Raw genomic sequence first — 13,727 nt, 5'->3', positions numbered from 1 at the left:
TGGTCGAGGAGCGAGCTTAGCCTGAAGCGTGCTAGGCGTGGAGAGCGATGCTGCTGCTCGAGGGGTCAGCAGTGTGCAAGCGGAGCCGGGAGCGGAGCGATGAGCAGTTGCCGGAGAGCTGGGATGCGAAGTTGCGCGGTTCCCGGAGAGGTCTCGGCGTCAGGCTCGGTGCGGTACTCGTGTTGGTCGGGCGAGCTTAGCCTGAAGCGTGCTAGGCGTGGAGAGCGATGCTGCTGCTCGAGGGGTCAGCAGCGTGCCAGCGGAGCCGGGAGCGGAGCGATGAGCAGTTGCCGGAAGCTGGGATGCGAAGCTGCGCGGTCCCGGGGAGTCTCGGCGTCAGGCTCGGTGCGGTGCTCGTGTTGGCGTCCGGGTCTTGTTCATGGGGTCGTAAATCCCATCCTCGTCGCCAGTGAAAAGTACTCAGAACGTGGAGTGATTCAGCAAGAGTGATTCAGCAAGAGTACTTTATTAGATCAGGAACAAGACAAAGAAACCAGCTCGCAGGCCGGTTTATATGCGTTCAGAAAACCCGCCACCAAGCACACCTAAACACACCCCCTACTCCCGATAGGCTATTTACAGTAACCGGGCGACCATTGGTCTCCCGGCTGGGAAGCTGGCCCTTTGATTGGGCCGGCTAGGATCCTACGGATCCTTTGTCTTTCGACTGAAGCTACTGAGGGATATTGCCTGGCCAGCCCGGGCAAGTCCGGGCATGTCAGGCTGAATGCACTACACGTGGTAATGGCGACAGTACATTACAGCAATTTAGAGCGAGGCAGAGATCAAATGGGGTGGGCTAAAGACTAAAGCACAGGAAGAGCAAAAGAGGTCCACAGAAATAGAATTTTATTGCTCAGATAGAGAGCAGGCTTGATGTGGAAGCTTTTATAGGGGTCCATTCCAAAATGTTCCCTATAATATTTGAGACCTCTCTTTGCAGAGCTGTCCTCTTCATGCATCTGCCTAATTACACATTCAATTCTTATGACTTGGTTTTTCAAAGGGAAATATTTACAAAAATGACATGAGCTTTTCTTTTAATTTACAGTTCAGTTGTGTTCCTAGTCCAACATACCATTCCCCATGTATTCAGGTCCCACCATTGCCTGCCTCCATTCCCCAACACCGCTTCACAGGCCAGCAAGGGGCAAACGAAGGGGGCTCACCAGCATCATGAAAAACTGGAGGAAAAGGACAGACTCGCCATACAGTTTTAGGCAAATGCATTGACACAAGATGATGAAAATCACTTCCACTTTGGCACTGCTAGTGACTCTGCACATTAGCGCAACACCAAGAAGCCTGCTTCTGGCAGGCACCCCTGCTTCATCCCTTGGCCTCTCCTAACCTTTGCATCCTTTTCTTTCTTTCCTCCTCCTCGCCAGTTTCTCACACTTTCATCTCCCCCTCCCTCTTTGTGACAATAATGAGGGGGGGAAGCCATCTGGCAACTAGTAACTTTGTGGTAGTACCTGAAAAGAGGGGGGGAGGCTGGAGAGTAGGTGGGAGCTCTTCAGCATGTCATGGAAAAATCAGAGGAGGACAGAAAGAGGCATGTGCATGCACGGGCTCTATTCTGGTGCTGCTCCTTCAGCAGCCTGACCTCTTGGCCCAGCTCCCTCCAGCGCCTTACTGCCCTCTACCTGTTGTGGGAGATATACTACCCTGAGCCCCTTGCCATCAACCTATCCACTGCCATCCTCACATACCTCCTCATTCCAGCACCCCCTGAATGTGCCTCCTCAAACTCCAGCTCTGCCCCTGCTAGCAGAGAAGGAGGAGAGCCCCCCTCCCACTTGCTTGGGGTTCATAGTGGGGGTAGTTGCACCCATTGTGATCTGTTGATTTATCAAAAATATCTGATTGGGAACTATAGAAAACAGAATGCTGGGGTAGATGGTTGCCATGGTTATCATTTGCCTAGGACACCAAAATACCTTAGACCAGAGCCTTGGATGGGTCACCATCCAAAGTATATTTGGACATGTGAGTCACCATCCCCAAAAAGGTTGGAAACCACGGGTTTAAAGTCAACTAGTAATTCAACTTAATTTTCACACTGTTTACAGATGAGCATGCAAGAGTACGAGCTAATTAATTGTGAAAAGGAAGATGAAACTTGCCTACGGAAATACCGGAAGCGCTGTATGCAGGACATGCACCAGAGGCTGAGCTTTGGGCCCAAGTACGGCTATCTTTCAGAGCTGCAGAGTGGGGAGCAGTTCTTGGAGACCATTGAGAAGGAGAGGAAAACCACTACCATTATTGTCCACATTTATGAAGATGGTATCAAGGGCTGTGATTTACTCAACAACAGTTTGACCTGTCTCGCGGCTGAATATTGCATGGTGAGGTTCTGCAAGATCAAGGCCACTAACACAGGGGCCGGACTCCCAACACTTCTTGTCTACAGAGGTGGGGAGCTTGTAAGCAATTTCTTAAGTGTAACTGAACAGTTCAATGAGGAGTTTTTTGCTGTGGATGTGGAGACGTTCTTGAAGGAGTATGGGTTGCTACCTCAGAAGGAAATTCCAGCACTTGGGAATGGGAACATAGAGGAGAAAGAGCTCGAATAGTTGATGAGAGATCTAATGCTTTGATATTTCTTTCCCCTCCCCAGTATATATTGCAATTGGATCTCAGCAGGGCCCATGTTCATTTAGCAAATGCTGCCTGTGCTTAAGCACTTTGTACAAACAATACATATATAAAAGCAACAGTACGTGAAGCTGAGTACTTCAGCTGCTACTATATATACTCTTTTTTTCCTATCATGCCTACGCCGTAATACTAAAAGCTTCATAGGGAAAGTACAAATAATTATAAAAATAGTCAGATAGAGACAAAACTGCTGACTCACTTGCTCCTACAGACACCCTGTCTGATTTTTTTTTTTTAACTCCAGTTGTAACCTTCAGACTCAGGCCCAGATCCCTTGTGATTTAATCTCTATAAAACGCTGGGAAACAAGCACAAAATGATAGGAAGTAGGTGCAAAGATAGCAGAGGCAGAATTCCCCAGGGTAGCTTTAGGATTTGCAAGGTGGAGAGATTTTCAGAAATTAACCTGGATTGACAGGGGCACATGTGGTTATCAGTCACCTGCAGGGGTGGGTGGGGAAAAGAAGGAACAGCAGGCAGGATTTAGGACACACAACAATGAGTTGGCTGAAGTCCAGTGGATATGGGAAGTTGTGCAGGCTAAGCCTCCAGAGACGGCTGGGTGGAGCTGCTGGAGCACCATAGCCATCAACAAACTAGTGGGTGGTCAGGAAGACTCAGAAGATTTTGACAGGGAGGCGATTCAGAGCATAGGGAGGCTACAAGGCATTAGGCAGGGCAGGGAGGCATGAGGTGGGGAAGACAGAAACGGAGACCTGTTAAACCTCTCCAAGGTTCAGCATCCCTAAGGCCGGATACTGGGTTCCCATGGCTTACCACAGTCCTCCCTTTTCCGTGAATGACTTCAATATAATAATGAGAATGGGAGATTCAACAGAACAGTTCATTTATTCTTCTAACTCACACTGTATAGTGTCTTGAAAATTGGTCCAATTAAATATGTCTTGTTCTATACTCCAGCTAATTGGATATTCAACACAATGGGTCTAAAAGAGTTGTTAGAAAATGTACGGTAGTCTTATCATGATCATTCCAGCTTTAGTCTGCAACATGCAGACAATGATCTATATTTGATGGTATTTTGAGTACCAAGACGTTACAGATTGCAAAACGGCTCTTCAAGCTAATGGCATGAAGGAACGCATTATTATACATATTAGCTCAACAAAACTTAGCACAATTAACAAAATTGTACATTATAATACTAAGGAAGTTTAAGAAGAAAAAACAGCCTTAGAGACTGACAGTGACACAACAGAGCCCAGAAACCTTGCTAGATGGGGCAAAGGTATCGTTTTCACAGTTTTAATATATTATGAGTATACTGGACCTTCTGTGTTTTGCATATAGGCTTAAAAACAAATCTCTTTACACATGCTGCTCTCAAAATAACTCAGCTGAATCATCATAAAGGCAATTGACTAAAAAGGCAAGCCCATTTGATTTATTTTGGGGATTGGGGCAGAGCTTTAGAGTGCGCCTTATTGCCCTGACCATCTTCCTGGTGCACTGGCCATGCTTCTGATACCACTGATTACACAAAAGGTGGCTTAACATTGGAATGGGGCCAAATCCTACATGCCTAGGTTTGGATTGTGTGATTGATCTCTCACATAAAATGTAGGGGCCAATCACATGACCCAAGTTCATCTGGATAGGATTTGGTCCCATTTAGATGTTTAGCTGCCTGGGGAATGTTTGGTAGCATCAAAGGCAATGCACTGGATGGATATGGAGGCAAGCCCCCCCCCCACTAGGGTTGCCAGATGCCCACTAAAAGCAAGGGGTTCCCTGCTGCTGCTCAGTGGAGTGGTGGGGAAAACATATGGGGTGAGAAACATCACCCAGTGCTGCAATGTCACTTCCAGCTAGGAACCCAGAAATGAATTGCCACATTACATGACACTCTAGTAATTTCCCTGATCTCTATTGTTTTTATCATAGAATTTCAGGGAAATCCTAGAGTATCACACAACACTGTGACATCACTTCTGGAAGTGACATCATGGTGACACACAATGCCATTTCACTATATCTGAGTCTCCTCATCTCCTGCCAGTTGTCAGCACTGGGCTGGCAATCATAATTCTCACTCACTCCCCTTTCATCGTTGTGCATCGGGCTGCAGGTCTCTTTTCCACAAGAAAAGCTGGTCTCAAAAGCTGAGTGGAAAGCATTACATCCAGTCAGAGAGGGTTAGAAATAATGAAATATCAAAATGCTAACAAGCTGAGCAGGTAAAATATTTTGCATGTTTGCAAATGGTGCAGAAACCATAGAGCACATTTTCTAGTTTACTTTTTATAATTGTGAAAATATAGACATTCAGTTACTGCTGGGAAAGGAATAAGTAAGAAATCCTCAGATACACAACTAACATCTTTGTCAGATACTACTGTGTAATGTTGCATTCTATTTTAAACATCAGGGTTGATGGAAAATGTAATTTACTAAAGCCTCTATATTTTGTGTTGGTGTAATAAATAAAAGATATCAAAAAGTGAACCTTTCAAAGGATGCTGACATCATCTTAATACATGAGAAAGATTTCAAATTTAGTTCTTGAAAAGCAAGTAAAACATTTCTGAGCTCTAAGAAATAAAAAGAGAACTCATTCATGATTATGTACACTTCTTGAAAACAGGGCATAATTAGAAATTCAGCATATTCTGATGAATTGGGACATTAGGGCTGCAATCAGATGAGCACTTTGATCAGTTGTCATTGCTTCTTCCCAAAGGATTTAAAGTGCTCGTCCAGACAGCAACATCTCTCTCCCGTCTCACAGTCGTCAGCCCCCCCCCCCGTGCTCACTCCAGACTTTCCTGACCATGTAGAAAGTCCAGCATTTATGTATCCTTCCAGTTTCACAGTGCTCCTGTGGATGTATAATCGCTCTTGTGCGGTGAAGCCATTTGGGAAGTCAGATCACTGGCTTCCTGATTCGCTGCCATTTTTTTGTGTTACCGACATGCGCATAAGCAGATATGCGCTTCAAGCAGTACTTGTACATTTTGTCACCCCCCCTCCCCCACCCGTTCCAGCTGAACCAGAGAGAGCTCCCTCCTCAGGGCCACCGTTTAAAAAACACTTCCCCCCCACACTGAACTATAGATCCCCAGCAACCTCCTCCAGCAATCCTGTTGGCCACCAGCTGCAGCTATCCTGCCAAGAGTTTGAGGCACTACTTCCCATGAGTGCCTGTATGCATGCCCAGAAGACAAATGATTAAGGAAAACTGCCCCTCCGCCCCACTCCGTGGCTGCCTCATCTGATCGATCAACCATGGGGTGAATGCATGATAAGGCCAGTAAAGGGGGGGATGTCTGATCAAACCTGTGTTTCAAAGAAACCTGGATAAATTAGAGGCGGCTCCAGAACACCATTTGGCTTAAACACAGTAAAATGACAATATAAACAATAAAATCAAAATATAACATAAGAAATAAATCAGGAGACAAATATCCCTTCAGAAATAGGTGTACTTAACATCTCTTACAGAGGGTAGAACAGAAAAACTGCCCGTGGCTTCACCAAGGTCAGGGCCATCACCGTAAAGATCCTTGCCTATATCCTTTTTCACTCTCTACTCAGCAAAGTCTGAAGCCTTCCAACCGAAGTGAGTCTTCTGACAGGAAAAGCTGTAAATTGGAAGGTGGCTTCTTAAGCTTTGAGTGAAATGGTAGGATAACCAGCCCTGTCTGCTGTAAATGGTCTTTTTAACTAGACACTGGCACACCAAACATAAATGGTATGAGGGCTAATATAGGGGGAAATGGCATCTAAGACGGAGTTTAAATCAACATCCTGAGCTAAATTAATCTGGAAATACTGCAAATGCTACAGAACCGGTTCAATCTGTATTATGCACCTCAGTATCTATCAGGAGGCAAGCAGCAGCATTTGGCATCAAACTGTACATTATACTATCAGTCTATAACTTACAATACTTCTTGGTTGTCTGTTACAAGCAGGCATGGAAACACAGACATGAGGAACAAGAATCTGAACTGAAATAATACGTTTAGGGTGACCCAGAAATTTAGTTTTAAAATTTGTCTGCTTCAGACTCTTTACTCGGTTTGGTAATTGTCATGGGGATTTAGTCTGGGCTGTTTTACAATACAGTGATTTTGGCCATTTTCCCACTGAATGTTGATCATGGATGTATTTATATTACCACTACTTCCGTCTGGCATTTGATGCATCAGTGCTTTGCAACTCCAACAGACCAGTAAATGTATAGGTATACTTGCACAACAGGAATGAAAGTCTGCTTTGACAGATACATGGAAGGATCCTAAGTCAGTAGTACCTACATCTACTGCTAAATCTATGAAGAGATTTCCCAGGTTTTTTTTTTTTTTTAAAAGTGTGTTTAACCTATTATGGAAACCACTGCATCCTTTGCCTCCAGGTGGTGGCTGGAGGTCTCCTGCTATTACAACTGACCCCCAGGCGATAGACAGGAATTCACCTGGAGAAAATGGCTGCTTTGGAAGATGGAGTTTATGGCATTCTATACCAATGAGGTCCCTCTTCTCCCCAAAACTCTGCCCTCTTCAGGCTCCACCCCCAAAATCTGCAGGCATTTCTTAACCTGGAGCTGGCAAACTACTTCATTTCCCCATCCGTGTATAATGGGAATAATCACAAACTGCATAAGAGGGTTTTGTAGGGATCAGCAAAAGATCGACTGTTCGTGCTGATACATCGCTTGAGCTGCAGTGCTGATGGGAAGGGAAACTCTGTGGGAGGAGGAGAACATTTATACCCTGCCCTTCACTTGGAGTCTCAGAGCAGCTTACAAACTCCTTTCCCTTCCCCTCTCCACAACAGACACCCTGTGAGGTAGGTGGGGCTGAGAGCGCTCTTTTGAGAACTGTCCTTGAGAGAACAGCTCTGACAGAACTATGGCTTGCCCAAGGTCATCCAGCAGGTGCAAGTGGATGAGTGGGGAATCATGCGCACTTAACCACTACACCAAACTGGCCTTTTGAAAATGTACACAAATTCTGTAGGCACAGTTCAATACATTTAATTGTGCTTTCTGTACTGTACTCTCTGCTGGTCTAGAATTCCCTGTTAAAACAACAAGATATAAAGACCATTTAAGCACATATTACCTCCTTCCTAAAAATACAGCAGGGTTACAAAATGTTTAATTATAACTGTCTCTAAAGAAAAAAGCTAATTGAAGTGGCAGGCTAAGCATGCATAAGCATGATTTCTTAGGGGAATCCACGAATCTAAAACTTTCAGGAGGTACTCATATGGCGCCAACCAAGCCCTCCACCTATTAACGCTCAACAGCAACATCCCATGACTAAAGAACATAAAATTTACTTTGATCGTTATACCAGTTGGGGTTTCTGCAAGAAAATCTGAAGGAGAAGCAGATCATAAATCACCATATATAACATTTCATTAAAAAAAGACTTAAGTGAAGCACATAGAAAGAAGTACCCAGATTACAGTTACGTATTATCAGGAGTAAAGACCACAGCATCTGGGTTCTTGTCAGCAGATTCATCTTGCTTCCCTCTGCTTTTGCCTTACACCACTCTCGAAGAAGAGCCAGTTTTTATTCCTAGCTTTTCTCCACCCTAAGGAGTCTCAAGTGACTTACACTCACACTCCCCACAACAGGCACCTTGTGAGGTAGGTGGGCCTGAGAAAGTCCTGAGAGAACTGTGACTGGCCCAAGGTCACCCAGCAGGCTTCATGTGGAGGAGTGAGGAATCAAACCCGGTTCTCCAGATTAGAGTCCACTGCTCTTAATCACTGCATCAAAACTGGTACACATTGTGAGTCTTTTAAAAAAATCTTTGGTGAGTGTCCTTCAGCCTCTGGAGCTTGATCATCTAATTGTAGCTTACTGGGTGGTTGAAATTAATTCAATAGATTAGAAACAAAGTCACAAACGGATGCATGTCTAGTTTCAATTCCTCAAGTGACAGAGGTGGAGACTAGTAAACTGCTAATGTGAATGCTTTCATGCAGGTAAAAGTTTCATGTACATTTTTGCATTCGTGTCGTTGTTGTTGTTCAGTTGCACGGTCGAGTCAGACTCTTCAATTCCCAAGTCTGTTCAGATTTGTCTCCTCCAATATGTCCCCAGAAGCGTGCTGAGATCAGCTGATAACAACTTGCTGGTGACCCCTGGCCTTAAGGAGGTCCGGCTGTCCTTGACTAGGGCCAGGGCCTTTTCAGACCTGGCCCCAACCTGGTGGAACTCTCTGCCAAATAACATCAGGGCCCTGCAGGATTTGATGCAATTCTGCAGGGCCCGTGAGGCAGAGATGTTCCGCCAGGCTTTCAGTTGACGGCAGCCATGGGAGGTTAGGACTGGCACCCTCTTGTTTTTCTTCTCTGGCCCCCACATACCCTTCCCTGCCCGACCATGCAGGACAGCAGTGTGGCCGGCAAAGGAGGACTACTATGCCATCTTTGATTGGATTTAATGTACAAATTACTGTTTTACGGTGATAATTTTAATTATATATCCATTGTATTTTTAAATGTTTTAAGGTTGTAAATCGCCTAGAGCCTGCTTGCAGGGTGGGCGATTCATAAATCCAACAAACAAACAAACAATTAAATGCAAATGTGTTGCATGGGACTACATCTCAGGTTTTCTAGCAGCCATTATTTTTCTAAATTAACCAGTAAGACATAACTTGGCAAGTAACCAGTAGCAGAAGGAACTGTATGTGTCAAAAAAGAACAGTCTGACCCAGATTCAGCACCAAGAAAGCCTTAAATCTGGCAACTTAAGCCTATTTGCATGACTCTCCTATTTCACATAATTTATTCAGCACCTGGGGGTCACAGGGCCAGGTAAAGAAGAGATTGGATTTATACCCCGCCCTTCACTACCCAAAGGAGTCTCAGAGCGGCTTACAAACTCCTTTCCCTTGCCCTCCCCACAACAGTCACCCTGTGAGGTAGGTAGGGCTGAGAGAGCTCTTTCAAGAACTGCCATTTTTCAAGGACAGCTCTCGTCTGAACTATGGCTTGCCCAAGGTCATCCAGCAGGTGCAAGCGGAGGAGTGAGGAATCAAACCCAGTTCTCCTAGATTAGAGTCTGTGCACTTAACCACTACACCAAACTGACCATAAAGAGCTATATGGTCACTACAGACCTGCCTGCTGAGCACTGTGAACCTTGCTCAGCCACCATACATTTACCCACACAACTCTGATCAGGATGATAGTGCAAGAGGCATGGTGTGTGTGTGTGTCAAGACTTCCCCATGCATACCACTTTCCTCACTTGAAATGGCCCCAGGGAGCCACTCACTGTACCTCTTTGTTTCACTGATAGGGGCAGATACAGAACACGATTGCGCTGCCCTTTGAGGGAAACATTTGCGAGGAAGAAGGGGGATACCCTTCATCTCCCATTCACCACTACACATTCCCAATTAGATTACACCCAGCTACTGGGATGTGCAGAAAGGCCACAGATAAGAAAAGGGTGAGACCCAGTTCTACCTCACCTGCCATCTCCATGGGCAGGGCACTCACAGGGCTGGGTTCCCTCCAAGAGGTTAGCTAAACTAATAAACTGTTCTGACAGGTGTATTATTCACTTGCCTACAGCAAAAGAAAAGAAAGGCTAGGTCTTCCCTGCCCTTTATGAACAAAGGGGAACCCCCACACATCAAATCGCAGTGGGATTTGTTAGGTTAAACCAGGTGTTTGGCCCGGAGCGATTGTACTTTCTTGAAGTCTATTTCCAAGCCTCTACAGGCAATGAGCCAAGGTTACCACAAATCCTTTCAGACACAGAACAGTCATCTTTAGACCGATTTCACGCTATAAGAATTCTGCATGCAAGAACAGGGCAGGGGGGGAAATATAATTAACCGTCTGAGAACTAACAGGTGGATAAAAGATGTACCACCCCTGGAAACCCATTGAATCGCAAATACAAAGCAAGTTCTAACCTAGCATGGCAAGTGAAGGCTGGCAGACAGAATTCAGAAGCAGAGGAAAATGAGTTAGGAACTGAACACTTCCTCCCTTCCAGAGGCTGCTCCTTTGACAAATATGACTTGGCCTCAACCGTTGCATTCCTGAACTCTTCCCAGGTTCTAACTGCTGGTTTCCTAAAACAGCACAGGTACTATTACATCCAAAGTTGTTGTTGTTTTTTTTTTGTAAATGAAGGCAGGTATCTCCCAGATAGAAGACATCACTTATCAAATTCCAAATCCCTTAAAGAATCTGCTATCTATGAACTCTTTTCTATTGCATGTCAAGAAGAGCATCATCCCGGGGTAAAAGGTAAAGGTTCCCTTGCTCGAAAGCCAGTCGAATCCGACTCTAGGGTTGCGGTGCTCATCTCCGTTTCAAAGCCGAAGAGCCAGCGCTGTCCGAAGACGTTTCCGGGGTCATGTGGCCGGCATGACTAAACACTAAGGCGCATGGAACGCTCTTACCTTCCCACCGAAGTGGTACCTATTTATCTACTTGCAATTTCTTGCTTTCAAACTGCTAGGTTGGCAGGAGCTGGAACTAGAGACAGGAGCTCACTCTGTCATGCGGCACACTCGGGTCTCAAACTACTGAACTGCTGACCTTCCACAGCCTGCAGTTCAGCGTCTTAACCACTTGAGCCACCGCAGCTCTTTGACTAGTGCAAAACAAAACATTGATGTGTTCCTCAAAGTCTTACGAAGTGCTTTTAGCGAAGTGTCATGCCTGCGCCCAACTTCTCTCCCCGCCCAAACTGAGGCATCACGTTGTGCCACAGAGCATCTGATTGTGACAGGCTCCCAAGTCCCATTGTAAAGCATTATCCCTAATTGTCCCACTAGTACTGCTGTGTCAGTGTGAGAACTAACTCTATACAGTGCTATAGATGAGGCCTTAGAGCAAGCAGGAAACGTGGTGAAATTGTCTGTACCTCTATGAGGTAAGTACACCTGAGGTGAAATTGTCCGTTCCTCTATGAGGTAAGTGCACCTGAGGGAATGGAGAAAGAGAATCAAAGGCTGCTTAACCAAGGCAAGTGGGGTTATGCTGCTGGGGTTTTGTTTGTGCAACTGGAGAACATGATCAGCCTATTAATCGGAAATTAGAACACTGGAAAATTTAGGATACTCTTACGGAAGACCACTTGCTGGCTGAACAAGTTATCCAAACACTGATCACGTCAACTTAGGATATATCTATGCTACAAAGACATACTGGCATTACAGCGTTCACTGCTTTTCTGCCCCAAAAATGCTGGAACCATCCATGGTGAGGGAGCTCAGAATTCCCAGATCTTCCTCCTAGAGCTACATTATCAAAATAATTTGACAGGGTGGGGTTGGGGGAAAGATTTAACCAGTTTCAACCTATAAGGCAGACATGCTCTAACAGACCCTGGGATGCTCCCTTTAACAGAAGAAAATGTAGTCATAGCCACTAAATTCTTTTAACACCAACACCTGAATTACTGGGTAATTCAAGGAAGAAGAAAAACCGCTTCAGATCTCATGGCTTCCACAGCTCTTAAAACACACAAACACAAGGGCTTTTAAATAGCAAGGAGGAAAGTTAAGTACCCAATTGACAAATTCTTCCTGGAAAAATACTGTTATAATACAAGTATTATCTGCTAGTGGGTAGAGTTGTCGGTTCCCCCCCCCCCTTTTAAAACCACACCACCTACACGATTTGCATGCAGAAACAAGACGGCCAAAGCCATAATCATTATTATTTAGAACAGCTAATTGGTTCCATATATATTTTTTTAAGGTGGCACATTGGGTCACTAGTGCAATCAGTTCCAGAGGTGCAGTTCTTCTTAGGATGTCCGTGATGGCTGGAATTTGCAGGATGATTCTCCAGGCCAGAAGTCTAGTCACTGAAGTAGTTAAAGGAGAAGGCTGCAGCTGATATTGCAACAGCCGCAGCTATCATAACTCCTAAAAAGAAAGAAAGAAAATAGGGAGAGAAGAAAGAAGTTCAGTATGTGAAGAACCTAGATTGCTAGAAAGCAATGAGTGGGGGAAGAGGAATTAACATAGATACAGTCAAGGCAGCTAGACTGTTAATGGGTTTAGATACTGATACTTGGCTTTTTCCTCCAATGGGGACCCAAGGCAGCTTTTGCCATAGTTCTCTTATCCTCCATTTTACCTTCATGACCACCCTATGAGGTAGGTGTGACTAGTCCAAGGTCACCCAGCCAGCTTCTGTGGCAGAAGCAGGGATTTGAACCCAGGCCTCCCAGATCCCAGTCCCATATACTGACTATGACATCATGCTGGTTCTCACCAGTTAAATGGAAATGACTTCCGTAAAATGCTTTCCCCCCTGTTCATTCAAACACAAACAGCTTTGACATGCGATGGAATTGGGACATTGCAACTCAGTGTCCGCTTCTGCCAGCATGTGTCGGACTTAATGTGTAACCCATTGCCTCTGCACAGAACACAACTGTGTATGTGTGTGTGTGTGAAGAGCTGTCAAGTCACAGGTGAATTACAGTGACCCTGTAGGGTTTTCAAGACAAGAGACGTTCAGAGGTGGTTTTGCCCATTGCCTGCCTCTGCGTCGCAACCCTGGACTTCCTTGGTAGTCTCCCATTCAAATGCTAACCAGGGACTACCCTGCTTAGCTTCAGGCTAGCTTGGACCATCCAGGTCAGGGGGTAATGTGATGAGTCCAGCAAAATCAGGAATGGGTGACGGTGGCAAACACATCTCATACTATTATACCTGCACCTCTGGAGTGTGCACCACAGACCCAGGGAGATACACAAAGGCAGTCCAAGCGTATGTCGATTTCACTGGATCTGTTCAATGCAAACGGGGAAAACATACGAACGCAGCACTCCAGAATCTCCCTCTGCTCCCTGGCCAAACTCTACTCAATGAAGACAGACTGTGTGACGGCATGGCAGAAACTTTCTGATGCTCTGGCGCATTAAAACTGCTGTTAACACACAGGTCCACACAGGCACCAGTGACACATTGGATGTTGCAGTCAAAAAGAGCAAGAGTCCAGTAGCACCTTAAAGACGAACAAAATACGTGGCAGGGTTTGAGCTTTCTCGTGAGTCACTTCTCCCTTCTTCAGATACCAGAAGAAGTGAGCAGTGA

The 13,727-nt window shown here is 45.3% G+C and overlaps 2 protein-coding genes across 2 annotated transcripts in view; one reads left to right on the top strand and one right to left on the bottom strand.

The window, feature by feature from the left end:
• The window catches only part of PDC (phosducin), a 12,653-nt gene extending 10,074 nt beyond the window's left edge, over positions 1-2,579 (top strand). Inside the window, exon 3 of the mRNA XM_015415248.1 lies at positions 2,073-2,579. Coding sequence (XP_015270734.1) covers positions 2,073-2,579 — 507 coding nt within the window. The remainder of the gene's footprint in view (positions 1-2,072) is intronic.
• Positions 2,580-11,425: 8,846 nt separating this feature from the next.
• Positions 11,426-13,727, bottom strand: part of LOC107113850 (chromosome unknown open reading frame, human C1orf27) — a 35,005-nt gene continuing 32,703 nt past the window's right edge. Inside the window, exon 14 of the mRNA XM_015415244.1 lies at positions 11,426-12,548. Coding sequence (XP_015270730.1) covers positions 12,481-12,548 — 68 coding nt within the window. The 3' untranslated portion in view covers positions 11,426-12,480. The remainder of the gene's footprint in view (positions 12,549-13,727) is intronic.

The sequence above is a fragment of the Gekko japonicus genome, unplaced genomic scaffold (genome assembly GCF_001447785.1).
Source record: "Gekko japonicus isolate JY-2015 unplaced genomic scaffold, Gekko_japonicus_V1.1 scaffold269, whole genome shotgun sequence".
NCBI lineage: Eukaryota > Metazoa > Chordata > Lepidosauria > Squamata > Gekkonidae > Gekko > Gekko japonicus.
Note: the sequence above shows the minus strand (reverse complement) of the source record. Positions and strands in the feature narration are given on the sequence as shown.